Source organism: Penicillium roqueforti, assembly GCF_015533775.1.
Source record: "Penicillium roqueforti strain LCP96 04111 chromosome Unknown scaffold_10, whole genome shotgun sequence".
NCBI classification, from domain to species: domain Eukaryota; kingdom Fungi; phylum Ascomycota; class Eurotiomycetes; order Eurotiales; family Aspergillaceae; genus Penicillium; species Penicillium roqueforti.
In genome coordinates this window covers 282,634-309,891 of record NW_024067574.1, presented here as the reverse complement: position 1 = coordinate 309,891, position 27,258 = coordinate 282,634, and the positions used below count along the sequence as shown (strand labels likewise).

Below are 27,258 nucleotides of genomic sequence, written 5' to 3'. Positions count from 1 at the left end.
CACATATTAGTGCATAAATATGTAGTCGAGTATTCTGTGTCGGCGAAGACTGGGTGCAAAAGCAGTACAGTAGAAACCCCATTTGATCACCTTGGGACAACAACTTGTTCCCATATCGGGAGAATCGGCATCCCGTATTGGGCATATCGGAGGAAGATCCGAGCAATATGACGTCACCGTCCCCGGTTTATTAAATTATGTAAACACGCACATCAACCTTGGTTGGAATCAGGGGTCCCTCATCCCACCTTGTATCTACGAAGGGCATCGGATTACAACACCATCTTCACCGAAATGATCCCTCGTCGGGCACTGAAGCCATACGCGGCTGAATTTCTCGGGACTGCTCTGCTAATCGTTATCGGGGATGGAGTTGTCGCCCAATGTCTGCTCTCCGACTACAACTACGGCACCTGGCTGTCTATCAACCTCGCCTGGGCTGCTGCCGTGTGTCTATCCGGCTATTTATCCGATCCCGGCCCGACCATCAACCCGGCCGTGACTCTTTGCCTTGCCCTTGTACGTCCATCTGAAGGGCAATGGAAACAAATCCCAGGCAAGCTGGCTGCGCAGTTCCTGGGCGGGTTTGTCGGAGCTGCCATCGTATATATCAACTACCGTTCGGCGATTAAAGCTTGGGATCCTGAATACACCATTCCCGGCGGATCAATCCTGAGCCCGGTCGGTCACCATTCAGCGGGCATCTTCTCGACCTACCCAGGTGCCTTCTTCCAGTCGAACTGGGAGGCTGTCTTTTCTGAGATGCTGGGCTCAGCTGTGCTGATGTTCGGCCTTCTCAGCATATCCGATCCTGGAAATGCCCGTCGATTTCCTGCTCCCCAGATCGCTGTCTTTCTGCTGCTGCTCATGATCGGAGCAGCATTGGGCTGGCAGACCGGTTATGTATGTTCCCAGGTTATCAGGTTAGGAAATCGTACTAATAAAACCAGGCCATTAACCCAGCCAGAGATTTTGGCCCGAGATTGTTCTCTGCTATCGTCTATGGCCGAGAGGTGTTTACGGCGGCCAACTACTATTTCGTTGTTCCCCTCTTCGCCCCTATTGTTGGCTGCGTTTTAGGCGCGGCGACTTACGACGGGATGCTGTTCGAGGGAGAGGGGTCGCGTATTGCCGATGCGCTAGATGAAGCCGAGGATCACGGATCTCTTCGACTGCAGTGATATTTGGGCATTGAAGACTTAATGCAATGGTAGACTCGCTAGTGTGGGATTAACGAGGATTATCATTATTAGACACGGAATGAGGTTAGATGAGAGCAAGAGGATAATATTACCCTTAAGCATCAATACAGATGGGTCTGACCAGGGGAGTAGGTAATTCACGATCTTTCAACAACCAAATGTAGTTCCAACATCAGATTTTTCACAACATCGATTCCCGTCGTTTTTCGTTGCCAGCCACTCTCGAACTTTGCCGGTAACCCGTAATCATTTCGGAACTAACATCGTTTCCTCCACAAACAACAATTACAACTCGACTATCCGGTGTTAGGTCTGTCATGACTTCCCTTAGCCTATCTAACCCAACTTGGACACTGATTCCGCAAGCCAGCTCGACCTCCAACCGCAGCTCATCACACAAACGCACAACTCCCCTCGCAGCATCGGCGTCGGTACCCACAATACTAGTGACTTTGATACCGGGCGGAGGAGATTGAGCGTTCTTCAGTGTTTGCTGTGCCACGCAGAGTGCCCCTAGGGTGATTGCCTGCGATGTTATTGCAGGTAGAGGGTGTAAGTAACCCTTGTGTAGCGAATGAGCCAGCGAATCCGCGCCGGATGTTTCAACGGCGAGGATTTGAAGTTTCTTCGCCGCTTGCTGGGGAAGTGTTGCCGGTTGAGGCACTGGCAAATGCCTCTCAAGGCCGTCGATAATCCCATTCAAAAGACCACCACCACCAACGCTGCAAACGATTGCATCTGCTGGGAACGGACAACAGGTATCGGTTTTTCCGTGGTGCCTTGGAGGTAACTGCTTGACTAGCTCATCAACCAGAGTCCCTGCACCGCGCCAGATGTCAGGGTGATCGAATGGTGGAATATAAATGTTCCTGGTCAAGGGATCTGATTTGCTGTCCTCATTTTCGATGAAATTCTTTCGCAGGTACGAGTCAGCCTCGAACCAACTGGCGCCATGGCGGATAACATCCGAAGCTCCTGCAGCGCGTATTTTTTGGATCATCATTGGCTTCGCGCTAACGGGCACAACAACAGTACAGGAACAACCGAGATCTCGAGCGGCTATAACTGCTGCGAGCCCCGCATTGCCTGCCGAGGAGCTGAAAAAATGCAGGGTTTTGCCATTGTTTGATGGATCAGAAAGAGATGTGAGGATCAAGTTTCCAATTCCCCTGAACTAGTTTAGATTCTGTATCAAATTCCTTTTTGGATTGTCGAACTCACCGTGATTTGAACGAGCCAGAAGGTTGGAGCGACTCCAATTTGAGGAAAATTTTACTACATTGACATTTTTAGTCAGCTCAGAAATTTGATTAGGGAAAATAAAAACGCAGTCGTACCATCCGGCAGCCTTTGAGAATGTTGCCGACTCGATCAAAGGCGTTTCAATCCAGGGTTTCTTCAATTTGTGTTCTGAATCGGAATGCGCCATTGTCAATCAATTCGAGACAATATGTAAGAATAGTGAAAACCTTTCCGTCTAAAACATCCGAGAAGTATATACACTTGGCTAGGACCAGCAATTTATATTGGGGATGTTAGAAAACTTTCGGTGCCATCGGACCCGAACTTGCCGACGCCCTTCATTTGACATTGGCCGGTGTGGAGTGTGAAAAAATGCCAAGGCCGTGATGCCTGAATTATCAGGAATTACAGGAATTGTCAGGCATCAAGATCGGAGATATGGATGTATAAATGTATTCACAACATTTGCTGTCCTTCTTGTCAGCCACGAGAAAAACGATCTTGCAATAAGAGCGATACGGGGGACATGGTTAGTCTGTCAAGTGATTTACCCTCCTAGCTGACAATTGTTACCTCATTCTCACGGTTCAACTTTTCCCATCCCAGTCCCCAGAAGGGTAGCTGTCCCTTGGCTCATCCACAGTTTGCAGTTTCTGTCACTTTCGATGCAATGTTGCTAGCATCTTGATTGAATTTCCTGAATGATAGGGTTGATAAGTTGGTAGTATGAAAAGGTAGGTAGGTCGATATGTAAACCAGAATCGTATTTTTAAACTTCAGGAACTTATATTGATTTCTAGAGTGGGGAGGTTTGTGCTATTTTTATATGGAGAGTATAAATCGTACCCTCCTGTTAATAGGCTCTGAAGGCGGTGTTACTTCGTTATGCTCGAGAAATTGAAGTTATCAGCAATAATGCTTCGGAGGTCGGCTATAGAGTATTTTTCTAGTAAACTTTGATACGAGAAAGATCAAAGCACATGTTATGCTACAATCATAGACGCCAATCAACAATCTAACGATTCCCTTGGACCACTGCATCTATCGCACGAGCTGTCCGCTCAATATTATTATTGTTTAGCCCAGCAACATTGATCCGGCCGCTCACCGGGAGATGCACGTGGTAGTTGTCATTGAGGGCATTGCACTGTGCGGGGGTGATCGCGAGGCACCTGGTCAACGGTCAGTTATGGCGACTCGTTTTGGGGGAGAGGACAAGATGTACGAAAAGAGCCCCTTCTCCTCCACAATATGTTTCCAATCGCCTGGTGTCTGTAAAGTATATTATGTTAGCGCCTGTAATCTTGATAGGGACACAAGGGAAGACAACCTACTTGCAAAATCGTAGACAGTTCTTTGTATAGTCGTTGTCTGTTCTGAATTAACCTTGCTCTCATGGACGCGAGTTCATCAACCCTTTATAGAAAATCAATCATCAGTGAGTAGAAATAACGACCATTCACTAGCAAGTCCCTTACCATTGCTGACGCAGCTCGGGATCCTCTAGCACGATCGTAACCAACCGCGACCCGTACGCTGGCGATGAGGAGTATTCGCGCCGTATTAGGCTCCGCAGCTGGTCTTTGGTATTGGTCGCAGCCTCGACTGACCGTGTGACTACATGAAGAACTCCGCAGCGCTCGCCGTACAGAGCGAAATTCTTGGAGAATGATTGGCATACGATCATGTCGATACCGAGACGTGATAGTATCCGAACGCCTGCTGCGTCCTCATCCAATCCATCACCGAGTCCCTGGTAGGCGATATCGATGAAAGCTAGGTGACCCCGTGCTTTTATCTCCTCTCCGAACCGCTGCCACTGATCCAATGTGATGTCTTTGCCAGTCGGGTTGTGGCAACAGCCCTGTAGAACAAATACACTCCCTGTAGGAGCACTCCTGATTGCGTCGATGCAGGGCTGGAAGGAGAGTTCGGATGTCTCACGGTCTAGGTATGGGTACTCGATGGTCTCTAAGCCGGCATACTCACAGAGCGGCTTCATGTTGTTCCAGGTAGGCACTCCGAGGTAGATGGCTGGCTTTGGATCCAGTAGTCTAGCTATGAGGACAGCAGCGGTATGGTTGGCTCCTGTACCCGAGAGAGTTTGTACGGATGCGATCTAGTTTGGGAAATTAATATATGGTGATCCAAATATTCTGTGGAGACGAACCCGCCCCGATACCAACGCTTCATTTTCTTGGCCAAACATGACTTCCGCTGCGAGCTTGAGGAATCGATCATCCCCAGTAGTGAGTCCATACTAAATTATTGGTTAGTGGTGCGGTTTGGGATCTTTGATATATGCGGAATATTACATCATGCCCCAACTCGAGTTGCTCCAGTATTTTCTTTGCCTATGGGTACCTCTCGTTAATAACCGTCTCATCATCTTTGTCTTGATTTGGCATGATTACCCTTTTTACGACAGCCAACTCCTGGTAGGTCCCTTGCTCGCTTCGGTATATGCCTACCCCTATGTCAACCTTGTCTGGGTGGTCATCTTCATCGGCCTTTTTCTTCAGATGAAAAAAAGGGTCTGCGGGACCCGGGGGTATATTGTCAAACATCTTTTTTTTTCGATCGAATGAAGTTTGGAGAGGGAAATGGAAGGCAAGACTCGTATCAGACTCTTGCTACTCCGCGTTTCTTGCGCAGAATTTCTCACCTAAATACATAACCCCAACATCTCTCCGGCATACTAACCCGATATTTTTGAAGGTGAACTTGGTGTAATTTCTCACAGAGTCGGCAGCCTACCCGATCTTGTTCTTGTTACGGCACGGCAGCTCAGGAGCCGACCCGGAAAAAGAAGGGTACGGCCTGCACTAACCGGTCCCGATAAACATCTATAGATCCTGGTCAGTACAAAAGGAGTCAGCGGATTGGATTTGCCTGTGTCAAGATATCTCGACTCCTCTCAAAGCATTTACAAGTTGTCAAATCGAATTACTTCTACTTCGACTTTTATTTTGTTCATTATGGGTTCCAGCTACACCAATAACCTGCTGCAGAAAACGGCGAAGGGCCAAATCTGCAAGGCAAGTCTAATTTCCAGTGACCGCTGTGTGATAATTATCTGTCTGCTAACTGGTGATAATAGGCATTCGGTATCCGGCTAGTCACCAACCCCCAAGTGGTCCAGTTGGCGGCGAACAGTGGATACGATGCGCTCTTTATCGACCTAGAACACTCGACGCTATCTCTCAATGATGCAAGTCTGCTGTGTATGGCGGGCCTGGGTTCAGGTATCACACCCTTTGTCCGCGTCCCCTACCAGTGTGGCGACGGCTTCGTGCAGCGCGTCTTGGATGGCGGTGCCATGGGAGTCATCTTTCCCCATATTCATAACAAAGGTAAGAAACATACCCTGATTTTCTTTCTTTTACTAATTTTCGCTTCCACAGATGATGCCCTAAGCGCAGTGTCCATTTGCAAATATCCACCTACGGGGAAGAGGTCTATGACAGGCCAGCTGCCATATTTCCGGCTTCAGTCGACGCCGGTCGGTGTTTTCACCCAGGAGAATAACTCCAATGCATCGTCTGTTTTTGTGATGATTGAGACCCGGGAGAGCATCGATAATGTGGACGAGATTGCTTCCGTGGATGGGATAGATGTGCTGCTGATCGGCTCGAACGATTTATCTACGGAACTTGGGGTCCCTGCACAGTTCAAGAGCGATGGATTTCAGTCGGCTGTGGAGGCCGTGAGTCGGGCCTGCAAGAAACATGGCAAGACATTCGGTCTTGCTGGTATCTACGAGAATGAAGAGCTGCATGACTGGGCTTTGAATAAGCTCGGAGCCGGTTTCATTCTGGTACAGCAAGACTCTGGCATCTTGGCCCGAGCTGGGAAGGATTGTGCAAACGCTATTACATTGCTCACTGGTCGTTAGTATTCTGAGCTGTATCTGTATTTTCTGCTAGTGGTCTTCCTTGCCTGGTAGCAGCCATTGTGTAGTCATTTCATACCATTCTGTCTCATCTACACATGGTGATATCTACTACCAGGGTTGAAAATGAATTCAATGCAGCTTATACCCTTGCTTAAGCCAGAGAAGTCTTCCAAAATGCGCTAAGCATACACAGTAGAATCAAATAAGAAGAGTTTAGTATGTCCGGTATCCCTCTAGCCACAATGAGGGTCGAGTAGGCCAAAGCTAACGCCGAGCTCGTTCGCAAACTGCTGCAAGGTAGTTCCATCAGGAAATGCATTCGACGGCCAGGTGAAAGACTTCTCGGCCAAGAAGCCGTCAATATAAGGATTGGCCAGCGCGTCAAGATTGTCCTCGAGCCTGAAATTTTCGATCCCAACACCTCCAACGTCATTATTCTGTGCAGCCCAGCCAACCTCGTCTAACTGTGCCCTTTCATGGCCTGTGCCTGCGATTTGAGGACTCTGCGCGGCGGTTGGGGGTCCACCATCTCTCCCTTTCCTGACTCCATCCCTCAGCTCGGCAATGCTTTTCTGCACAAGAAGAAGGCGTTCATAGTAGTCATTGGCGGGAACGTTACCATCATCACGCATGGAGCATAGCACACTGAGAGCAGTGTCAACAGCGTCAGAGACAGCCTGACTGGGGCTCATGACGGCGGACATGAGAAGAATCAGAGTAGAAGAGAAAAGGTAGTGCGCGTCCCAGTAGCCCAGAGTAGCCAATGTGCCGTCAACAAATAGCTTGGAAAGAATGCGGTTGGACGTACGCGCCGCATTTACGCAGCTATCAGCCAGCGCCGTCGTCGTCGGCGAGAAGCTCTGCGATGGCTGGTCTGCGGTGCGGGACCCATCCAGACAGAACTGCACGCGGAATAAGTGTAGTAAAATTGGTCGTGTTGTGTGGATTATGCACTGGTTGTAACAGAGGTGGAGACTGGCGACATGGCGGTTTGAATCGTCCCAGCGGAAAGCGAGGTGTTGAGGTAGCGTGTCATCCCAGTCTCGGAGGTTGCTTAGAATACCGTGGACCCTCTTCACGAAGTGGATCTTCTTTCGTCCTGGCATACAGTATATATCGCTCACTTATTTGTATTCGAGTGTTAGCCTGGTATGTCCCTGTGAATAGGAAGAATGGCTAGTTAGAGGAGAACTGCTTACATATGTCTCCTGCTATCTTCGCAAGGCCAACGCTCGCGAATAAGTGGCGTGGATCTGGAAATTCTTCCTTCTCTTCAGGTGTTAACCCATCCATCGTCGGGAGCTCCACGTCGATGTCATCGTCATTCACAGCCGTTGGTTGGCCGAGCTTCGAGCAAGTAAGCCGATCAAAAAGGTAAAGAGACCACCATATGCGGCGCCGGGACTCCCGCTCGACAGCACTGGTATGTAGAGACGATGATGATCGATGCATGCCAAGGCTTAGCGCGATTCTCATCCCAATACCTGAATATGTGTAGGCAGATCTAACGCGACCGAGTGCATTCGAGTAACAGGCCTGCCGAAATTAGGTATATTTCATAGAGACGCGACAATATCCAGTGACTAACCAGTAAAAGATAAACCTCGACATGTAGAGTTGTGGTATCTTCATATTGATCATGTAACATACTCAAAGCAGATACAAAATATTCCTCCCCTGGCGCCCTATTGTCACCGTTACTGCGCCGCCTATTCGAGTACAACTCACCAAGAGCGACCAATGCTAACAACTTACACAACCATATAGAGCTAGGTTCGGCATCTTTTTTGTAGACACTGTCGACCTCCTCCATATACGAATTTAAATAGAGATGCTGGCCATTTCCGATGAACCTCGCGGCCACCTGGATCAGGAGCTTGGCGTGGACTCGGTCGGGTAGGGTATAGTTAATGGCGGGCATACGTGCTCCAGGAAGGTCTATCATGTACTTGTGCGGTGGCGGGAGTGAGTTGGCTTCTCTCTGGCTGAGCGACTGCAGAAGCCTCTCGATAAAGGCATCGCATGCCGCTTCACCAACGAAGGACGGTTCCGTTACGATCTGAGTGGGTGGCTTCTCCCGGCGTGCATCGAACAACGGGTTTACGACACCGAGGTCTGATACTGCTGATGTTATCGTCGAGTCAAGTAGCTGGTCGACGTCAATGGGACTCCTCGGCTGGCTGCGGGCAGATTCATTTTGATGTCTGAGAACATTCGAGGCGGCCTCCAATTGTTTCAGGTAGCTTTATGGCACTCTTAGATAAGATATAATCGCGTACAGACCAGCTGCTGGGAGGAAATTACCTACCTCTCAGATATTGTGACTTTTCGCTCTCGAAAAGGATAGTTACAAGCACTCGCCTGGCCAGCGGTCAAGCAGGCACTGCATGGGGTACCTCCAGAGCACTTGACCTTCTGGGCATGACATCTCCGGCATCTGAGGGCAATTGATTCAGCTTGAACATCTCAAATGACAAGAGTGGGTCATGGGTGTTTGCTCACGCAACCGAGCTCCTCTTTGTCCGTTTCGCGCGTCTTTGCGACTCGCCAGACGACTCCGCACGATCCATAGAAGGCTAGGTCAAGCTAAAGCGGAAGTACTTGTTAGAGCACGCTGAGCCGAAATTATCTGAGTATCCAGGATCCAGAGGGTGGATATCGGCAGCAAGGCTCAAAGCCTCGGGATGTTCTAGCACAAGCCGGGTCTTATCTGTGGGGATTGTTTCTGTCTCCGTCCATATATAGCTAGACACTTCATGATTGGAGATATCTGGCGACGCTACTATTTTCCCCACAAAATTTGAGGATTCTCATTTGCGCATCGGATTGAAGGTTATCGGGAGCTCCTCCGAAAAATAGGAAAATCGGCAGAAAAATCCCAGAGTCACATGAACAGTCACCTGAGCGGTCTGTAAACAATGTGTAAACAATATGTAAAATAACAGTATCAATCTGAGTTTTGAAGGGGTGTATGTATTGAGGGCCAAAATACTATGTGTGTTGTATTCTACATATTCTACTGCTGACTTGGTCAATAGTATGACTTCCAATACTATTCTAACCTCCATAGTGCAATATGATATTACGTATCATTTATTATAGACAGGACATCAATTGTAAAGGACACCTGTTGCCTGACATGGCAATAGCACATGGAATATGAGACACTTATCAAAAGCTGCTAGACAGCGCTTTTCAACCCATCCAGTCCAGCTCCCTGGCATACCAGCTTATTCCGAATCTCTGTGGTTCGACACATACTCTAGATATTATACCTGAAATACACGTCCCAGTCTCCCATCTCGGGTTGACGGGGGAGTGGAGAACCGGCCGCCTCTGCCGCACGAATTGCTGCCTCTCTCCTTCTGTTCACGATCTTCATGCCCACCATCAGAGCTATGGCAATTACAATGGCCAGGACACTGAACCCGAGACAAATTGAAAGGCCTTTCTTATAGTAGGGCTTGGTATCGGAGGTAAAAATTTGCCCAACTACCACGCCGGCCGTATTGGCCAGAGTCAGCGTGAAGCCGACCATGCTGGACCGCTTATAAAAGCCTGCGACGTTGTCTTGTAGCCACATCATCGACAGCGCTGCGGCTGGATATAGGCCGAATGCGGTCACTGTTCGAGTGTTAGTCTTTTCCTTAATCGCAAGGGACAATTAAGATCGATATGGCTCACAGAAACAAGCGAAGAAGCGCACATTCAGATTCTCAACTGAAACCAGCAAGGTGAGCCCGATAAGAATTAAACCCGCAGGGCCAGCCATGAACGGTCCCCGCATACCGTAACGGTCTGAAGCGAAGGCGATGACAAGGAAGAACGCAAGAGCCGATATATAGATGGGAACGGTCATCAGATTGGCATGAATAGAGGTGTAACCGAGGCCAGAAATAATAGTAGGGAGAAAGGTAGTGAAGCCAAACTGTGTGAGGTTGATGGAGAACTGGTAGACAAAGAAGGCATAAAACTTCACATCGGCGAAAACTTTACCAAGCTCAACCCACGAGAACTTCTCATCGAAGGCCCAATGGGGGTCATTGTCGTAGCGTGCCCGGACGATGCGTTTTTCCTCATCGGTCAGGAACCAGGCGTCAACAGGGGTTTTCGGGAACACGAAGTAGAAGATGGGAACTAGAATGATGGTGATGGCTGCTTCCACTGAGAACAGCCACCTCCAACCTTCGAAGCCGTTGGGTCCATCAATCTGTGTCAGTCCATATGCTAGCAGACCACCAAAAGCGCTGGCAAGGCAGCTGAAGGTGTAGAATAAGGACATGCGTCGCCCTCTTTCGGTCCGATTGTAAACCAGGGCCATGTAAACCTCACTTGCGGGGATGAGACCTGCTTCAAACAGCCCCATCAGTAAACGGCAGACGTAGAGCCCTTTGTAGTTTGTAATAAATGCTGTTCCGTGTGTCAGAAAGGATTTTGCTGGCTTCGGGGATGTGTTTCATTCATACCCATTCCCAGTGTGGAAGAACCCCAACAAAAGGCGGAGGCCGAAATAAGGACTTTCGGGCCAACACTCTTGACTAACACCGAAATCGGGGCTTCGAAGGGAACATAAGTAGCATATCTACGTCTCCGTTAGAGACGTCGCAGTAGGATGCTAGCAATATGGGGTAGTACAGTAGTGTGGTAGCGGTGCCAAATTGGTTCCCAACGAGGCCGATAGCCTCGGGCATGCCAGCGATTTGTGCATTGCCTAGATTGCTCCGATCCAGTATAGCCATCATGTAGAAAAAGCCGAGTGGGATGACGGCAAAGAACTGAATGGAAGATTATCAGTATCATGCCCTCTCTCCATTCTACTCATGGCGTCTTGAACAAGGTACTCAGCCAAACTCACGTCAAACTTGCGCAACATTTTGCTTTCGGCCTTGCGATCATAGGTCTCAATTGTGATACCAAGCTCATGGTCATCGCAATTCGAGGCCTCCTTGGTCATCTTGGCAGACTTGAGCATGTCCAACTCTGTCTCGGGCTCCGTCATGATATTGCTCGACTTTGAAGTGAGCTAGGTCTTAAGTGAATATAGAATTCGGAAGTGAAAGTTCAACACACTTCCCAGTGAGATGGGGAATGCCTGGCTACCTCAGTCCATTTATCCTATATTTACCTAAGTGTCATACAATTTGTGGGTATGGCTTATCTGCATCCTGGGGTTAGTGGACGCCACCAGTACCTATCATGGGGGAAAGCGGATCGGCATTGCAGCGTATTACCGATTTAACAAGGTTTGGCTGCTCCTCAGCCGACTAAAATAGCTGATTGAGTCCCCCGGCTGAGTCCCCCGCCCATACGCTTATCTCCCAAGTCCCGCGGCCGCTAGCTGCACTTCCCGACATTCGGCAAATCTAACCCTAAGCCGGTCTATATCGGCCTGGACATCTGCATGCCGTGACTATTAAACGGCGAATATTTCCATGCAAGTCTGTAAATCATCACGGATCTAGTTATTTGAATCAGAAAAGAAGGAGAACAAGAGCAGCAACAAAATGGCATCCAAGGGAATTCTGATCGCCATTGACAGAGGGGGCACTTTCACAGACGCCTGGGCTCAAATACCTGGCCGCGAGGAAAATGTCATTCTCAAAGTACTATCTGAGTCTCCCGACGAGTACAGCGACGCACCAACGGAATGTATACGACAGGTTCTGGAAATCGCAACAGGAGCCAGCATCCCCCGCGGGACTCTGCTAGACCTGGAATGCGTCGAATCAATTCGCATGGGCACCACAGTTGCCACAAATGCACTTCTGGAGAGGAAGGGCGAGAGAGTCGCCTTCATCACCACCAAGGGCTTCCGGGAAGCTCTCAAAATTGGAAATCAGGCCCGCCCAGACCTATTCGATCTCACCGTGAAACGTTTGGACAAGTTATACGAAACCGTTATCGAGGTAGATGAGCGTGTGACCATCGAAGGATGGGGCGAAAATCCAGAACCAACTATCATCGACATTAGTGCCGATGTTGACCTGCGGGAAGGTATCACAGGGGAGGCCGTGAGGATTCTCAAAGGCCCAAACCTCGATGCAGTCCGTCTCGATCTGAAGCGTCTCTGGGACCAGGGATTCCGTGATGTTGCGGTTGCCCTCATGCATTCATACATGTTCCCCGATCACGAACTTGCCGTCGCAGATCTCGCCAAAGGAATGGGCTTCAACGTTGCTGTGTCCTCCAAACTTTCATCCATGGCAAAGCTGATCCCGCGGAGTCAGTCGGCTGTCGCTGATGCTTACCTTACGCCTGTCACGACACGTTATCTCGAGAGTTTCCGAAAAGGCTTCAAGGGCCTGCTCGAAGACAAAAACGGAAACAAACTATTCCTCAATCAGTCAGACGGCGGTCTGACTAACTTCAAAAATTTTGCTGGCCTGCGCGGTGTCCTCAGTGGACCCGCTGGCGGTGTCGTCGGCGTCTCAAGGACTTGCTATGACCCCAGTGACGCAACACCATTGCTCGGATTTGACAGTAAGCTCTCTTCTCTGTCATATCATGAGGATGATTTATGGAACTAACAATATAAATTAGTGGGTGGCACTAGTACGGACGTGGCCCGATACTCAGGCGAGCTTGAACATGTGTTCGAGAGCACACTCGCGGAGATTTCTATCCAGACACCCCAGCTCGATATCAATACTGTCGCTGCAGGTGGTGGTTCCATTTTGTCCTGGGAGAATGGTCTCTTCAAGGTCGGCCCGGAGAGCGCTGGTGCCAACCCTGGGCCAGCCTGCTATGGAAAGGGAGGACCTTTGACTGTGACAGATGCCAACCTCTTCCTCGGTCGGATTATCAAGGAATCATTCCCCAAGCCTCTCAACACGGACATAGTCACTACTATGTTCCTGGATGTAACGGCCACCATCAACGAGGAAAAAGATGGCGACTCTCTCCTAACACCGGAGGAGGTGGCTTGTGGCTTTTTGTCCATCGCGAATGCAACTATGACACGACCAATCCGGACTCTAAGTGAAGGACGTGGCTATGAGACTGCCAACCACAACCTGGCTTGCTTCGGTGGTGCTGGTGGCCAACACGCAGTCTTCGTGGCCCGAGATCTCGGTATTCGTCGCGCCATCATTCCGCGGTACTCCAGCATCCTCTCTGCATACGGTATGGCTCTTGCCGACGTGACTGTCGAAAACCAAGAGCCCGAGTCCCTGATTTACCACCCTGATATTATGCCAAGGGTAGAGTCTCGCTTCAAGAAGCTTCGGTCACAAGGCGAGCAAGGCCTAGCTGCCCAAGGTTTCGGCCTGGAGTCCATTGAGCATGAGATGTATCTAAACATGCGGTACCGGGGAAGTGACACGATGTTGATGATCCGACAACCAGATGATCTTGCAGAATTTGGAGCAGCATTTACCCGTCGACACGAGCAGGAATTTGGCTTCTCCCAGCAGCGCGATATCCTGGTCGATGACGTCCGTGTTCGCAGTGTTGGCAAGGCTAAAGACGTCCACACCTCAAACCCTTTCGCTGAGCTCCTGAAGCTCGAGTCGTTGTCTTCCCCTGAGTTTAGCGAGCAGTCCATTTCAAAGGTCTATTTCGAGAACGAGGGGTGGGTCGATACTCCCATGTATGACCTTACCCAGCTGCCGACCGGTGCTCGGGTCCATGGCCCAGCCATGATCATCGACAAGACTCAGACAATTGTGGTCGACAGCAACAGCAAGGCTATCAAGCTCCCCGAGCACATCATTCTCGAGATCACTGATAGCGAGCGTAAGCCTGCTAGTACGGAGGCCATCGATCCAATTCTTCTCAGCGTCTTTAGCCATCGGCTGATGAGTGTGGCCGAGCAAATGGGCAACGCAATGCAAAAGACATCCATCTCGGTAAATATCAAGGAGCGACTTGACTACTCTTGTGCCGTCTTCAGTGCCAGTGGAGGTCTTGTCGCCAACGCACCTCATATCCCGGGTCATCTCGGATCCATGGCCTCGGCAATCGCATACCAAGCCAAGCGGTACAAGCCAGGCGAGCTCAAGCCTGGTGATGTGATCCTGAGTAACCATCCGATAGCGGGTGGAACTCATCTGCCGGATATCACTTGCATCACGCCCGTGTTTGACAACGACGAAAACCCGACAAAGATTCTCTTCTATGTGGGCAATCGTGGCCATCATGCTGACATCGGCGGTATCATCCCCGGGTCAATGCCGCCCAACTCGACGGAGTTATGGCAGGAGGGAGCGTCGTTCGAGTCGTTCAAGATGATCAAAGAGGGTGTTTTTGATGAGGAAGGGCTGATCGACATATTGTACAACGAGCCCGCTAAGTATCCCGGCTGCAGCGGCACACGTACCCTCAAAGACAATATCGCCGACCTGAAGGCCGCTGTGGCGTCCAATCAGAGGGGCATTCAACTCATTCGCTCACTTGTTAATGAGTATACTTGGCCTGTCGTCGAGTTTTATATGAATGCGATTCAAGAAAACGCTTCTCAGTCGGTGCGGGAGCTGCTCAAGGTCTTCTCGGAACGGTTTGAGGGTGCCGACCTTGAGGCCATCGACTACACCGACGACGGTACGCCATTGGTACTGCGTATTTCCATCAATTCGGAGACCGGAGAGGCCATTTTCGATTTTACAGGCACCGGACCTGAGCACCACGGTAATCTCAACTGCCCGCCAGCCTGCATGTACTCTGCCATTCTTGTAAGTCTTCACACACCTTCTCCCTCTTTCTTTCTTCCTCCCCCGTGTCAAATTTTCATGACAGCTTGCGGACACTACTAACACTGACCCAGTACTGCCTCCGTTGCATGATCTCCTCCGACATACCACTCAACCAGGGCTGTCTGCAACCCATCAATATTGTCTGCCCGAAGGGCACACTCCTGACACCATCCTTCACAGCAGCAACAGTCGGGTCGACAGGCGAGACGACAAACCGCGTCATCGACCTCATCTTCAAGGCGTTCCACACAGCCGCTGCATCGCAGGGAACATGTAACAACCTGACCTTCGGGTACGGAGGCAAAGATGCCGTGACCGGCGAGATTCTCAAGGGATTCGGATACTATGAGACGATTGCCGGAGGAGCGGGAGCCGGCGCCGACTGGGAAGGCGAGAGTGGTGTGCACACAGGTGTGACAAATACCCGCATTGGTGACCCCGAGATTTTCGAGAGACAGTATCCAGTGATCCTTCGAGAATTCTCCATTCGGAAGGGCAGTGGTGGAGCCGGGTTGCATCGTGGAGGTGATGGCTGCGTTCGCGACATTGAGTTCCGCATCCCCGTCCAGGTCTCGATTCTCTCAGAAAGACGTGTCAATGCACCATATGGCCTTGCTGGTGGGTGTGAAGGCATGCGCGGTGTTAATATATGGGTCAGACATGATCCTATCACTGGGGAGGTGCGCCATGTTGGCATGAGCGGCAAATCATCGGCTGATATGCGTGCGGGAGATCGCATCATTGTCAACACCCCTGGTGGTGGTGGTTATGGCAGAGACCCCATGATGAGGGAACCGAAGAAACCGAAGGGGGAGTTCAGAGCGCACGAGAACTTCCTCAGGAATCCGGCTTTGTTTAGGGCATCAGGAAGTCTCGCGAATAGGCAGGCGCTCGCCGCATCCAATTAGAGGATAGTTGCAAATTGAGTGTAAATAATATAATATGGTATCAGATTTGACGAATTCACTAAACTTCAAAGCACCTGCGCAAGGACCAACATGACAAAGATCAGTAAATCGGGACAGACATAGATTACACGTATTTCTTTACAGTCAGTCATACAAAATGATAATGGCAAGGAATCCACAATGTTCCATCTATGAGAAATCCCGCCGGCCATCAGCCTCGAGCTCGCTGCGAGCCTGAATAGATCTATCAATGACGCCATCAGGCACAGACCATCTACCAGAGGTATGGTCATGGCATTCCACTGGGCAAACGATGAGATGGGTGTTGATGTCCTGGAAAATCAGCTACTAGAAATCTTTCAGTCCAACAGATACACTGCAGTTAAAGTCTGTATACAAGGGTGTGGTTGGAACAAAACAGATTGAGGCACTTGAACAAAGCCATCAATGTCACATCTCTTTCTATTTCCATCCAAAGTATTCTCCATGTTGATGGATGGGTAGGTGAATAACAAATAGGATGGTGGCTGCACTTCAATGGAACCAGGTGAAAACTGAACGATATGTGAGGTGCTGTGTAATGTGTGCTTAAAGGTTAAAGCTCTCATTTCACTATTGGATTCAATCCACCAATCAACTGGGCTTGTGGTTTAGTGGTATAATACTCCCTTAGCATGGGAGTGGTCCGGGGTTCGATTCCCCGCGAGTCCAGATATTTTTATTTTTATTTAGTCTTTTTATTTTGCTCCGACATTGGCCAAAGCCTTGTCATACTAAACTATTTCTTATTTGCATGTCGAGAGACGCCTACAGGAAGGACGATATCAATGTGCATGGTAACATGCGAAGAGTTGATTGTTGCTAAGACTCAAATTTCACGGAACCATCCAATCCGAACACCTCCCCATGAACAATTGTGGCAAACCACCCACAAACACAGCCCCTAGTTGGTGAGATGCTGCTCTACTCCACAGGTGGGTCTTCAGTGACTGCACGGGGAGCGGGAGCGGGAGCGGGAGTGGGAGCTGGAGCTGATTTGTCCAGAGCTAAGTAAGCCGGGTTGCGGAAGCAGTTCGCACTGGAATGACCGGCTTGACGTTGATGAAACTGGCAAAAGTATGGCAGGTGATTCCCTTTGTTCAAGCTAAATGAATGAGCTTGATTGAGAGCGTGGAGGCGACGTTCCTCAAAAACGACAAAGTCTGTGAAGGTTGACTCGATGGTTGTATCGGTGGAGACTTTCGAACTGAGGAAGCCGTCGAGCCACTCATGCGCAGCTGGGTTGGTGCTCACAGCGTTCAAGAAATGGTAAAAGATGAGGAGAGGCGTGAGCTTTGTCGAATTGCACTCTTGGAGCTCGCCGAGGGCGAGACGCCACTCATTGACGAAAGCTTGAGGTCTGTTTGAAGTGTATGTGGTGTTGATAAACTTGAGGAAATTGGCGAAACCAGCTTCGTAAGACCGGGCTGCGAACGCGCGGTGGAGGTTGGCATATGCGGTACGCGCGTTATTGGCATCGAGAATATAGAACTTGGCCGTGTGGTGGACAGTGGCATTCAGTAACGGAAGGAGGTAACGACTGGCTGTATCCCACTGGGTACGATCCTCGACTTCAGCCGGGGTAGGCTGTGTGGGGTCAACTGCGCTGGGTTCACTCCACGCGCCGGTGAGAAGCGCGTAATAACGAGTGTCGCGCGAGTCGAGGGTCCACTTGAGTGAAGTAGTCCACGTAGAGAAATTAGACTCTCCAACAAGTGCTGGAACAAGTTCGACAAAAGACGGCTCGGCAAAGCTAACGGAAGCCATCTTTGTGATGATGTTGACAAAAGGAGGGTTGGGAGTGAATGGGTGAAAACACAGTATTGATAAAACAAGAAGGGAAGTTTGATTGATAAAATTGCCTGGGGGCGAAATTAGGACTGGTGGAAGTTCTGGGCTGTTTGTGACAGCTGCAACAAAATTCGGGCAAACAAAGGTCATGATACAGAAGGAGCTATTAGACCCTCATCACTTGTCAGATAACATAATATTACTACAAAACAGAGAGTATCAAAGTGCATATGTAGTGACTCTCTTGTCATTGAAGCTGAAGACATGGAAATATCTACTCCTACCGCACTATTCCTCGGCGTCTAACGTACATAAGCTCTATTGAATCATCACTGCATAGAATTGGCACTCCTCTGTTGCAAATCAAGACCGAATATTCATATCACAGCAACTGGATCCGCATTGCAATACAGCCTGCCTTAGAGTGCACAATGCTGGACTTGGTAGATAAACAGATTGGAAAAGCTCGAAATTGGTGTTTTCATAGAAAATGTAGCGATATTAAATATTTGTGACGATACCCTCCCTCATAGTTTGAAGTCTCTTACATTATATGTCAAATTGATATGACTGCACCACCTACAGTCGGTCTTGACCACACTAGGTTCGTATATCCACTTCTATATTGACGATAACCTCGAGTACCATGGGACGACCATCTTGGGTTGATTCTTATGGCCACTTTAGAATTAACGTCAAAACAAGAAAGCAGAACCTTATATTCATATATGACACGCTAAATTATGGCCACTAAAGCAAATCATACCATTTATCGAGCTTTGGAAGCAGGGGGGGGGGGCTTGTTTGAGCTGTGAAGGCCCCCGAAAGCCTACGGACTGAGGAATTCTTTCTCGGTGACTTTGGTATAGTGCCCAGGTCGTGATTCCTGGTATGATCAAGATCCAATGCCTAATCAAGAGTATGCCCTCGATTCAATCATTACACGCTTTCGTCCAGATATTGACTCAATTGAGCGACAACATGTGAATGCGATCATGTCCAAAGTATTTATTTACTGCCCAGAGAAACTTCTGACGGCAATACAACTTCTGCAGGTCCCCTCGTTCAGAGCTTTTATGGATAGATATGGTTGTTGATTCCTCCTTTCTCTTACTTCATGTTTGTCCTAATTCATATGTAACTCAGACGCGAATATCATGCCCTCGAGTCGAATCCTCCCTGTCTGAATTGTGCAATCGATGAGACAACCCGTTTCAAGTTAATTTAAGTCGTAGCTTTGACGACAGCACTGATGCTGCGAGCAGTGTAATCGATATTGAAGTCGTTGAGCCCACTAAGAAAAAGAAATGTCAGCTCACCGCCTATTCACAAAATATGCCGATCAAACATACGCGATAGATATTCTCCCAGAGTCCTGAAGATAAACATGGTGCTTCTCTCGGAGAATAGTGACTTGTTCCACGGACAGTCCAACATATCTAAAGAAGGTCAGTATCTTGAGTCTCCCTAGGTCCGATATTGGTAACACCTACGAAAACATTCCGTTCTGATCAGTGAGATGCCGCCAGCTACCTGGTGTTTCCAATTTCTCCAATCCTTCCCTTAGCGCAACTCGACGGCGCTTGAGTTCGTTCGCCATATCGCGCACTTCCTGCCGCCATTGGCGCTCCAAAGTCTCATCCGAGAGAATTGTTTCAACAATCTTGGACCCGAAATCGGGCGGTGCGCCGGACTCCGCTCGTGCGAGTAGTCTCAATTGCGTTTCTATGTTCTTCCCCACTTCTTCGCTTGGAACAAGAATCGAGAGAATTCCAACGCGCTCGCTGTAAAGCCCGAAGGATTTGCCGTATGTTGAGACGAAAACAAGCGGGATTTCTTGCTCGGCAAACAAACGAACACCGGCAAGATCCGTATCAATGTCTCCCGAGGCAAATCCGGGATATGCAGCATCGAAGAATGCCAAATGACCGCGCTGGGAGAAGATCGAGGCCAACTCTCGCCACTGATCCGGTGATGGATCACATCCAGTTGGATTCTGGGCACCGGACTGGAGAAGCACGACGGATTGAGCTGGCAACGATCTGATGGCCTCTGAAAACCTCTCAAAATCGAAATTGTTTGTCTTGCTGCTAAAATAAGGCAGAAGACTAGCCTTAATTCCCGCAGACGTGAATACGAAAGGATGATTCACTATGACCCGGTCAGAATTGCCTTCGTATAATGTCACTAGCGACAACTTACACCAGGAGTCGCTCGGAAGGAAAATCTCGGGGTTTCCATTCTCCTTCCACGGTCCATAATGATTTTTCAACAGCACTGCGCCGACATGGCATCCGCCACTTGCGCCGAGAGTCTGGGTTGAAACTATCCTGAGCGGGAAAGTCAGCCCTCGATCGTTTTTGAGAAAGCATATCGGTCTCCGTTTACCTTTTCTCCCGCAAAAGACGATGGTCAGGCCCAAAAAGCAAATTGGCGCTCAAGTCCCTATAAAGCTGGGAACCTAGAGCGGAAAGGCGATACTCATGATGCCAATCAGGATCATTGAAGATTCTGTTCTTTGCCTGTAACGAATATCAAAAATTTAGTGATCTGCTGAGGGTGGAAAGGTGAACTTTCAGACGTTATATATACCTCTTTCACACTCGGCAACACGTACGGCTTTCCCTCCTCCGTTTTATACACTCCCACAAGGAGATCAGTTCTGTTGGGATCGGTATCCTCTCGGAACTTCCCAACGAGAGCTGCGAGGCCATCTAGATGTGCGTTCTTAATTCGGGTTCATGGATGATGATGGATGTGTCAATCGTATTATTTACCAGTTCGGCCCGTTGGGACTTTTTGAAAAGGATCTTGGAACGTAGTTGCTGTTATGCTACCCATTTTGTTGCTGAGGATGAGCGGGAAAATGGGGATTACTGTTAGATATTATAGCTGCGGGGAAATAGGTGGCTTAGTGATATCTATCTAGTAGCACGTTACTGATAACACGCCATCATGTCGCAATATTAGAAATGTGTCAGATAGTCTATTGACACGGAGGGTATTTCTCTACCACGGACTATTACTATATATAATCAGCTTTCTTCTAACTACAACATACACAGAGTCAGAAAATAAGATAAAATTAGGTGGAACATGGCGTGCCCTCGCACTGACACAATATGGTGAAGGCATTGAGTGACAGACTAAGCCCGATAAGAAGACTTTATAAACCACCTAGGTGACTCCATGTTGTACGTACATATTTCCTCTGTCGGGTGAGATGCTGCCGCTTTTATGAGGGCGCTCAGAGTCAGGCCCACTGGGTAGATTTCAGTCCGGCTACGTAGTCCTAATACTGCTACCTTAAAGCCTATTACAGCTTTGTAAAAGCAAAAAGCAAAAAAGAATGGTCCCAGAGGGGGTCGAACCCTCGACATCTGCGTTATTAGCACAGCGCTCTAACCAACTGAGCTATGGAACCGCTTGATGTATGTACTTTCAACCTCTGGTAATATAAAGTACCCAAACTAACATGGCAAAGACAAGGCCACTAGGAGTATCGTACCCCTCTCTCCAAGGCGTCTGAGCGACCCTCGTTCTCACCCGGCGCTCACCTCTATCATTAGTAAGCAGCTCAATCGAACCTTGCAAGGTTGGAATGGATTGATAAGGTATTGCCACGCGAAGAGGCTGGACGCGCGTTGCTTATGTGTCAAGAATGGGATATGGCCCCTCTAGGCCCTAAACAGGAACCTTAATTTTTTTGTTATGGCCTAGTGGTAAATTACGCTGTACAAAATTCGACATTATGTTTTGAACGGGTTTAAGGCGTAGGCCACACCTAGCGCGTGAACTTGCTTAAACCTTCCATGTATTGTACTATCTTCGCAACCGCAGCATAGCCATTCGTTTTCACCGTTATGCACAGGCTCTTTACACAATCAGCCAGGTCCTTGAAGAGGTCATGTCTTTCCAAGAATTGGAACTCGGTTAACGATTTCTTCGAATACACAAGGGGACTAAATGTGTCAAATGAAGATCATGAACTGTCAATACGTCGGGTGAAGTTTGATATGAATGAGCTTGCGAGGCTTGCCGCTGATTCTGTTGGCTCAAGGGAATATGCTCATATCGAAAAATTCCCCGATGGCATGTTTAACAAAACATTCCTATTCACCATGGCAAATGGCGCTGAAGTGGTCGGAAAGGTGCCAAACCCCAATGCTGGACAGCCTCATTTTACGACAGCAAGTGAGGTCGCCACAATGGAATTTGTAAGGCGTCCTTGACTGTGTGGCTACCTGCTCTTTGATGATCACTAATCTTCGTAAGGTTCGCAATATTTTGGGTACTCCTGCTCCATGTGTTCTAGCCTGGAGTTCGAAAGCAGGCGAGAACGCTGTTGGTGCCGAATACATCATCATGGAAAAGGTTGGGCGTATCCAGCTAGGTCATGCCTGGGACAAGATGGGCATCGAAGATAGATTTGAAATTGTGAAAGCAATCGCAGGATACCAAACATCTTGGTTATCTACTTCCTCCACCAAATACGGGAGCCTTTCCTACTCATGTGACACCGACCATCAAAAAGAATGTGTTTTAATACTGATGTGACTGCAGTGTAGTGATGCGATGAAAGAGGGAGAGAGTTGTCAATTCCTGAAGGGCAGAATGCCCGACTATCTAGTTATGGGGGTTGGTGCCTGCCGGGCTGATGGTCAGGTGACCACCATGTCCAATAAATACAGAGCGATAGCACTCATGCCAAACAGCCTCATTTTGCCATTGGGCCATCGACAGGTCGAGATCAAGCTGATCATGGAATGGTATCGATTGATTTTGACCGCGGACCATGTGAGTCGTTATTTGAGATTACTTTACATTTGCTTCGCTCATATAGTATTCTATTATTTCTAGGGGATGATGCCCTTCAATATCGTCGCGCAGTGGGTTTCCGAGAGATGCACGCGCAAAATCTTGCAGGACCGAAGGATCCTCAATCCAAACCAGATTATTCTCCACCTTCAGATCTGCTGAGATAATGAATATGACTAGTAGGCACACATGCTTGGTGTCAAACGTTAGAATCTAAAACAGCAATATAACATTTTAGGTAGAGCTCTGCGCCACTGGAAAAGTGGATGGCTGAATTCCACAGGTATGGACTGTTGTGCAGCCATAAAATCAATAGCGAAATGCAGTAGAGCGTTTTTGGAGAATTAAATAAAAGAAGTGGAATATATATCGAGTGATAGACCAAGCCCGACAAAACCACTGTACACCTAGAATATGAGAACCTGTGAAAATGACGCCGAAAATGACAACTTTTGGCGCCAGAAACGGCCGTCTTTCCACCAACATTACTCGACGATCCATCAATTTTCTAACAAGAGAACGCTCCAGCCCATGCTGCGCATATTGTCCGAGACTATATTGCTTCTTTTCGGGAGATCATGATATAGCCCCCTTAACGTACTCTAGCTTTCAAGCTACTCCTATCAGGGTATATAGGATGCACTGCTATACGTTCTAACAAAAACGATGACGGCAGCGACGTTGCAGCAGCCAGAGCAAATGCATCCTTTCGGGCATAACCGTTCAGCTTACCCCTACTTGGGGGGAAATCCCAAAAATATTCCTATTGGATTATCTACACAGCTAGACTAGTAATGCTACGTAATTATTACTAAATTTGAACTCTCTAAGAACACAGACCGCTGGACGCCGTCAACAAAAGTTTGGATGATCACCATTTATCTTTTCAGGTGTTGATTGGTTCTGCATTTCGCTTTCTAAAATAAGTTTAGCTCTATGGGTCTCTTGTCAACCAATCCGACGCTCTCATTCAGACCTACTCTAGAAACAAACGCGTGGACCCCACTGGACAATGTGCTGCTACATAGTGGATACGACTAGAATTGAGGGATCTAAACAATTTTGGTAAATTAAGTATCACTAGCTTACTCGTGTGCTGGCCGGGAAAATATCAACATTGGGGGCTGTGACGATCTCATGGGCTATCCGGTAACTATAAATAATACTTGAATGCGACACCTGTGCTAGCATCTCATGAAATCACAACTATTCCTTCCCAATTCCTTCCTTTCCTACGACCGGTTTTCAATCATGGTACAATTATTGTTTGCCCCTTTGGTGAACGCCGCATCTGTATTGGCGGTCTTTGGCCTTATCTCCACCACATCAGCAACGTCCCCAGGGTACAATTGTAAGGCCGGACAGCCTTGTTGGCCATCGAACAAAGAATGGGAGAGTTTCAACAGCAGTCTGTCCGGAAACCTGCACCGCACGGTCCCCTTTGCCGCAAGCTGCTATTATAGTTCTCAATACTATGACCCTTCAGCCTGTGATATCGTCAAATCGAACTATTCAACAAACCAAGCACGAACCGACGTATACGGCGCAGCAACAGGACTCAACTGGGAAGGATGCCGGTCCCAAACATGTGCCCTGAATGCTTTGAATCCGGCTGAGGTCATTTCCGACAATTGCTACCTTGGCCGACTATCATCATTGTATGTCGATGCTAGGAAACCAAGCCATGTTGTTACCGCTGTGAAATTCGCCCGAAAACATCATCTTCGGATCACGATCAAGAACACAGGACATGACTACTTTGGACGCTCTACTAGTCCTGACACTCTTGCAATCTGGACTCACAATATGAACAATATGAAGTATCACAAAAACTTTACTGCATCCAATTGTCCTGCCTCGAACGGTCAACATATCGCAGAGATAGGATCCGGTGCTCAGGCGACGGACGTCTACACCTATTTCACAAAGTTCAACATGGATGTTACCGGTGGCAATGAAGGGTCGGTTGGCCTGGCTGGCGGCTTTGGTCAAGGAGGTGGCCACGGCGTCTTTGGTCCCAAGTATGGTCTGATGGTGGATAATGCGGTTGAATTCGAGGTCGTAACTGCAGACGGCAAATTGCGAGTAATCAATAAATGCAATGATCCCGAGCTCTTCTGGGCCATGCGAGGCGGAGGCGGAGGCTCCTTCGGCATTTTGACAAGCTATCGCTTTCAACTCCATCCAGCGGTCAAAATCAACGTGTATCAATTCGAGGGCAGCTTCACGACACACGGGAATGAAACTGCCAATTACGCTGCATTGAAACAGGTTCTCACGCAACACGCAACCTACCAACCTACCTGGTCTCATAACAACATCTCAGGACATGCTTACTACTGGCCAACCAAAGCTGAAATTTATCTTGTCCTGCCTTCGAACAACGAAACGGCTTTGAAAACTCTGACCAGGGGATTTTCCTCCTTTTTGGCGAATCAAACAAATATCCAGGTCACCAAGAGCAATTACACGACATATCCCAAATATACCGAATTCTTACAGATTACCGATGGGATCGCTGCCGAATACACACCGGGCGGAATCTTTGAAGCTGTTGCAGGTCGACTGATCCCGCGCTCATTATTTGAGAGCAAACGCAAAGTCGCAGACCTAGTCGATGCCGTCCTTCAAGGAGTTCGGCTCAGCAATAAGCTGCTCCCCGCAGGTGATTCCCTCACCCAAATCATCATGACCACGCCTGTAAATCACCAAAATGGCAACACGACAAGTGCCAATCCTGCCTGGCGCCCAGCTCTCTGGCATACTCTCATGACAGGTGGATGGACGAGTGAACTTGGTGTCCAAAACGAGACAAATCTGCTCGAGGCATGGTTGGATACTGTCGAGCCACTGAAACGTTTGACGCCTGGTGGAGGGTGCTATTTGAATGAAGGCCATTACTTGGAGCCGAAATGGCAAGAGACCTTTTTCGGATCGAATTATCCCGAGTTGCTTCGGATAAAGAAGAAGTACGATCCTACCCACTTCTTTGACTGCTGGAAATGTGTTGGCTGGAAGGGTCCCTCGGAGTAAGTTTCTTTTTGCATTTTATCGGCGAATCGAAGGCTGACATTGAAACGTGCGTAGTGCCTACTACTGCTACGAGTAGCTCAGATCTGGCATCTCACGGTTAATATATTGAGCTTGTTTTGATTACCAGTCTCTCATCCAGTTTTAGCCGCAGTAAGCTGAAGCTTCTTGAGAGCCCGTAGAGGGTCTATTGGCTTCCCGCAGGGACAGTGGAGAAAATCCGAGCTCGTGTAGAATTAGTAACTTATTCAGGGGATTCTGGTAGTGGAGCTTCATATGAGAAGAATAATATATACGATGATTGAGACAAGATAAAGCTGTGCAAGAGGAAAGAGGACTTAACTGAGATCCTTTATTGGAGTTGGGCTAAAGGACTTAGGCGTAGAAGGATGAAATGTCAAGGTGACCAGGACACGCTTTAAAATGCTCTGCATAGAAATGTTCTACCTTGTGTCGAAATCAAGTCGTAGACTAGCCCAAGGTTTTAGATGAAAAGGTCCATCTCGACAACTGCACCGATGGGCTGTGGTGGTGATGAAGAAGTAGAAAGAGAATTCGATGGATCCGGGCCAATGCTCTTACATCACGGTGTGACTTGGCTGATCTGATCGATGGATCTACCACGTGTGGCCCCTTGGGGCGCAGAGCCACCACGAGCTTGATATCTGTCAATATCTCGAGTCAAACCAATCAGGGACCGAGAAACCATAGTGCGCCAACTATAGTGTAGGTGCCCTAGAGTTGCTACTAGGGTATAGGGCCCGTGAGAGCAAAACCAACCGCGGACGACCTGTATCCGATGGTTTAGGATTGTATCTGACCGTATATTCACTTTAGACTGTTACTCGGTTAGAAAATTAACGTTCCATTCATTCCTATCTATCACCCGTTGTAGGCCTGATTAGACTAGTACTCTTTCTTTGGTCAATTGGCTTTGCAACACGAACGGGGTCGAGAGCGCTGTGATTGGTGCTGCATCTCGATTCCCCAAAGTGGACTAGCGCTATGGATCGGGAATCCCAAGTTCTTTGTTCAACCTCACGATACTCGGACAAGTAAACGTGTAGATCATGGTGATCAATTCATCGGTACCCCGCACGGAGCAATAACAAATAATTTTCTCTCAGCCTCTCACGGCATTTCCGATGGAGGCTGCTGTATCTTTGCAAATTTCGTTTGCATTTCATTCAGCCCGCTTCTTCCATGCTGCAGTCAAAGGCTGCATCAATAGCGCCTTACACGTCACTGCTGGATGAAATATTGATAATCAATACATTGTCAATCGACAACAAAAATGGCCCTTTCTCTTATTGTCACAGCGGCCCGCAATATGATTGACTGTGTTATAAGATATACCGGGCGCACAAGCAGAACAAGCTTTCGTGCGCTCCCCCGAATTGGGCATCTTCGATGCTGCGGGGCAGTGTAAAAAAAATCACCGCTACTGTAGTATATTACGCTTTGGCTCGAGAGGGATCGGCCCTGGAGGAGATATAGCTAAGATATAATCAGATCATTTCGGCCCCAATCTTGGCGAGGCTTAGGACCCAAGCCACTGACACGCTGAGATCAGCAAGAATCTTCCTATTCGGGTAATATAGATGTTAGACCAGTCAATAAGGAACGTTTAATCACGATCGGTG

General features: G+C 48.5%; 10 protein-coding genes across 10 annotated transcripts; 5 read left to right on the top strand and 5 right to left on the bottom strand.

Annotated features, from left to right (window-relative positions):
* Positions 1 to 294: 294 nt before the first annotated feature.
* Positions 295 to 1,181, top strand: LCP9604111_4752 (uncharacterized protein; the record flags this gene model as incomplete). Its single annotated transcript, XM_039072486.1, has 2 exons — positions 295 to 903; positions 951 to 1,181. 2 exons carry the CDS (start codon positions 295 to 297, stop codon positions 1,179 to 1,181), a joined length of 840 nt encoding a protein of 279 aa, XP_038929242.1.
* A 202-nt stretch (positions 1,182 to 1,383) lies between these two features.
* Positions 1,384 to 5,011, bottom strand: LCP9604111_4751 (uncharacterized protein; the record flags this gene model as incomplete). The annotated part of the gene is made up of 10 exons (XM_039072485.1): positions 1,384 to 2,371; positions 2,424 to 2,477; positions 2,540 to 2,598; positions 3,553 to 3,616; positions 3,670 to 3,716; positions 3,779 to 3,860; positions 3,923 to 4,563; positions 4,615 to 4,704; positions 4,760 to 4,798; positions 4,859 to 5,011. The coding sequence occupies 10 exons, from the start codon at positions 5,009 to 5,011 to the stop codon at positions 1,384 to 1,386; spliced, it is 2,217 nt and encodes a 738-aa protein (XP_038929241.1).
* Positions 5,012 to 5,422: 411 nt separating this feature from the next.
* LCP9604111_4750 (HpcH/HpaI aldolase family protein) lies at positions 5,423 to 6,339 on the top strand (the record flags this gene model as incomplete). The annotated part of the gene is made up of 3 exons (XM_039072484.1): positions 5,423 to 5,482; positions 5,545 to 5,797; positions 5,849 to 6,339. 3 exons carry the CDS (start codon positions 5,423 to 5,425, stop codon positions 6,337 to 6,339), a joined length of 804 nt encoding a protein of 267 aa, XP_038929240.1.
* Positions 6,340 to 6,572: 233 nt separating this feature from the next.
* Positions 6,573 to 8,909, bottom strand: LCP9604111_4749 (transcriptional regulator family TF; the record flags this gene model as incomplete). The annotated part of the gene is made up of 5 exons (XM_039072482.1): positions 6,573 to 7,462; positions 7,539 to 7,875; positions 7,928 to 8,582; positions 8,648 to 8,776; positions 8,842 to 8,909. 5 exons carry the CDS (start codon positions 8,907 to 8,909, stop codon positions 6,573 to 6,575), a joined length of 2,079 nt encoding a protein of 692 aa, XP_038929239.1.
* A 692-nt stretch (positions 8,910 to 9,601) lies between these two features.
* On the bottom strand, positions 9,602 to 11,338 carry LCP9604111_4748 (uncharacterized protein; the record flags this gene model as incomplete). Its single annotated transcript, XM_039072481.1, has 5 exons — positions 9,602 to 9,963; positions 10,024 to 10,749; positions 10,806 to 10,921; positions 10,975 to 11,114; positions 11,195 to 11,338. 5 exons carry the CDS (start codon positions 11,336 to 11,338, stop codon positions 9,602 to 9,604), a joined length of 1,488 nt encoding a protein of 495 aa, XP_038929238.1.
* A 505-nt stretch (positions 11,339 to 11,843) lies between these two features.
* LCP9604111_4747 (uncharacterized protein) lies at positions 11,844 to 15,937 on the top strand (the record flags this gene model as incomplete). The annotated part of the gene is made up of 3 exons (XM_039072480.1): positions 11,844 to 12,819; positions 12,880 to 15,008; positions 15,101 to 15,937. 3 exons carry the CDS (start codon positions 11,844 to 11,846, stop codon positions 15,935 to 15,937), a joined length of 3,942 nt encoding a protein of 1,313 aa, XP_038929237.1.
* Positions 15,938 to 16,900: 963 nt separating this feature from the next.
* Positions 16,901 to 17,743, bottom strand: LCP9604111_4746 (uncharacterized protein; the record flags this gene model as incomplete). Its single annotated transcript, XM_039072479.1, has 1 exon — positions 16,901 to 17,743. One exon carries the CDS (start codon positions 17,741 to 17,743, stop codon positions 16,901 to 16,903), a length of 843 nt encoding a protein of 280 aa, XP_038929236.1.
* Positions 17,744 to 18,991: 1,248 nt separating this feature from the next.
* Positions 18,992 to 20,608, bottom strand: LCP9604111_4745 (uncharacterized protein; the record flags this gene model as incomplete). The annotated part of the gene is made up of 7 exons (XM_039072478.1): positions 18,992 to 19,061; positions 19,120 to 19,206; positions 19,261 to 19,918; positions 19,970 to 20,097; positions 20,156 to 20,289; positions 20,360 to 20,481; positions 20,545 to 20,608. The coding sequence occupies 7 exons, from the start codon at positions 20,606 to 20,608 to the stop codon at positions 18,992 to 18,994; spliced, it is 1,263 nt and encodes a 420-aa protein (XP_038929235.1).
* Positions 20,609 to 21,888: 1,280 nt separating this feature from the next.
* On the top strand, positions 21,889 to 22,747 carry LCP9604111_4744 (uncharacterized protein; the record flags this gene model as incomplete). The annotated part of the gene is made up of 4 exons (XM_039072477.1): positions 21,889 to 21,984; positions 22,043 to 22,204; positions 22,331 to 22,564; positions 22,628 to 22,747. 4 exons carry the CDS (start codon positions 21,889 to 21,891, stop codon positions 22,745 to 22,747), a joined length of 612 nt encoding a protein of 203 aa, XP_038929234.1.
* Positions 22,748 to 23,836: 1,089 nt separating this feature from the next.
* On the top strand, positions 23,837 to 25,694 carry LCP9604111_4743 (CAZyme family AA7; the record flags this gene model as incomplete). The annotated part of the gene is made up of 2 exons (XM_039072476.1): positions 23,837 to 25,614; positions 25,673 to 25,694. 2 exons carry the CDS (start codon positions 23,837 to 23,839, stop codon positions 25,692 to 25,694), a joined length of 1,800 nt encoding a protein of 599 aa, XP_038929233.1.
* Between the last annotated feature and the right edge of the window lie 1,564 nt (positions 25,695 to 27,258).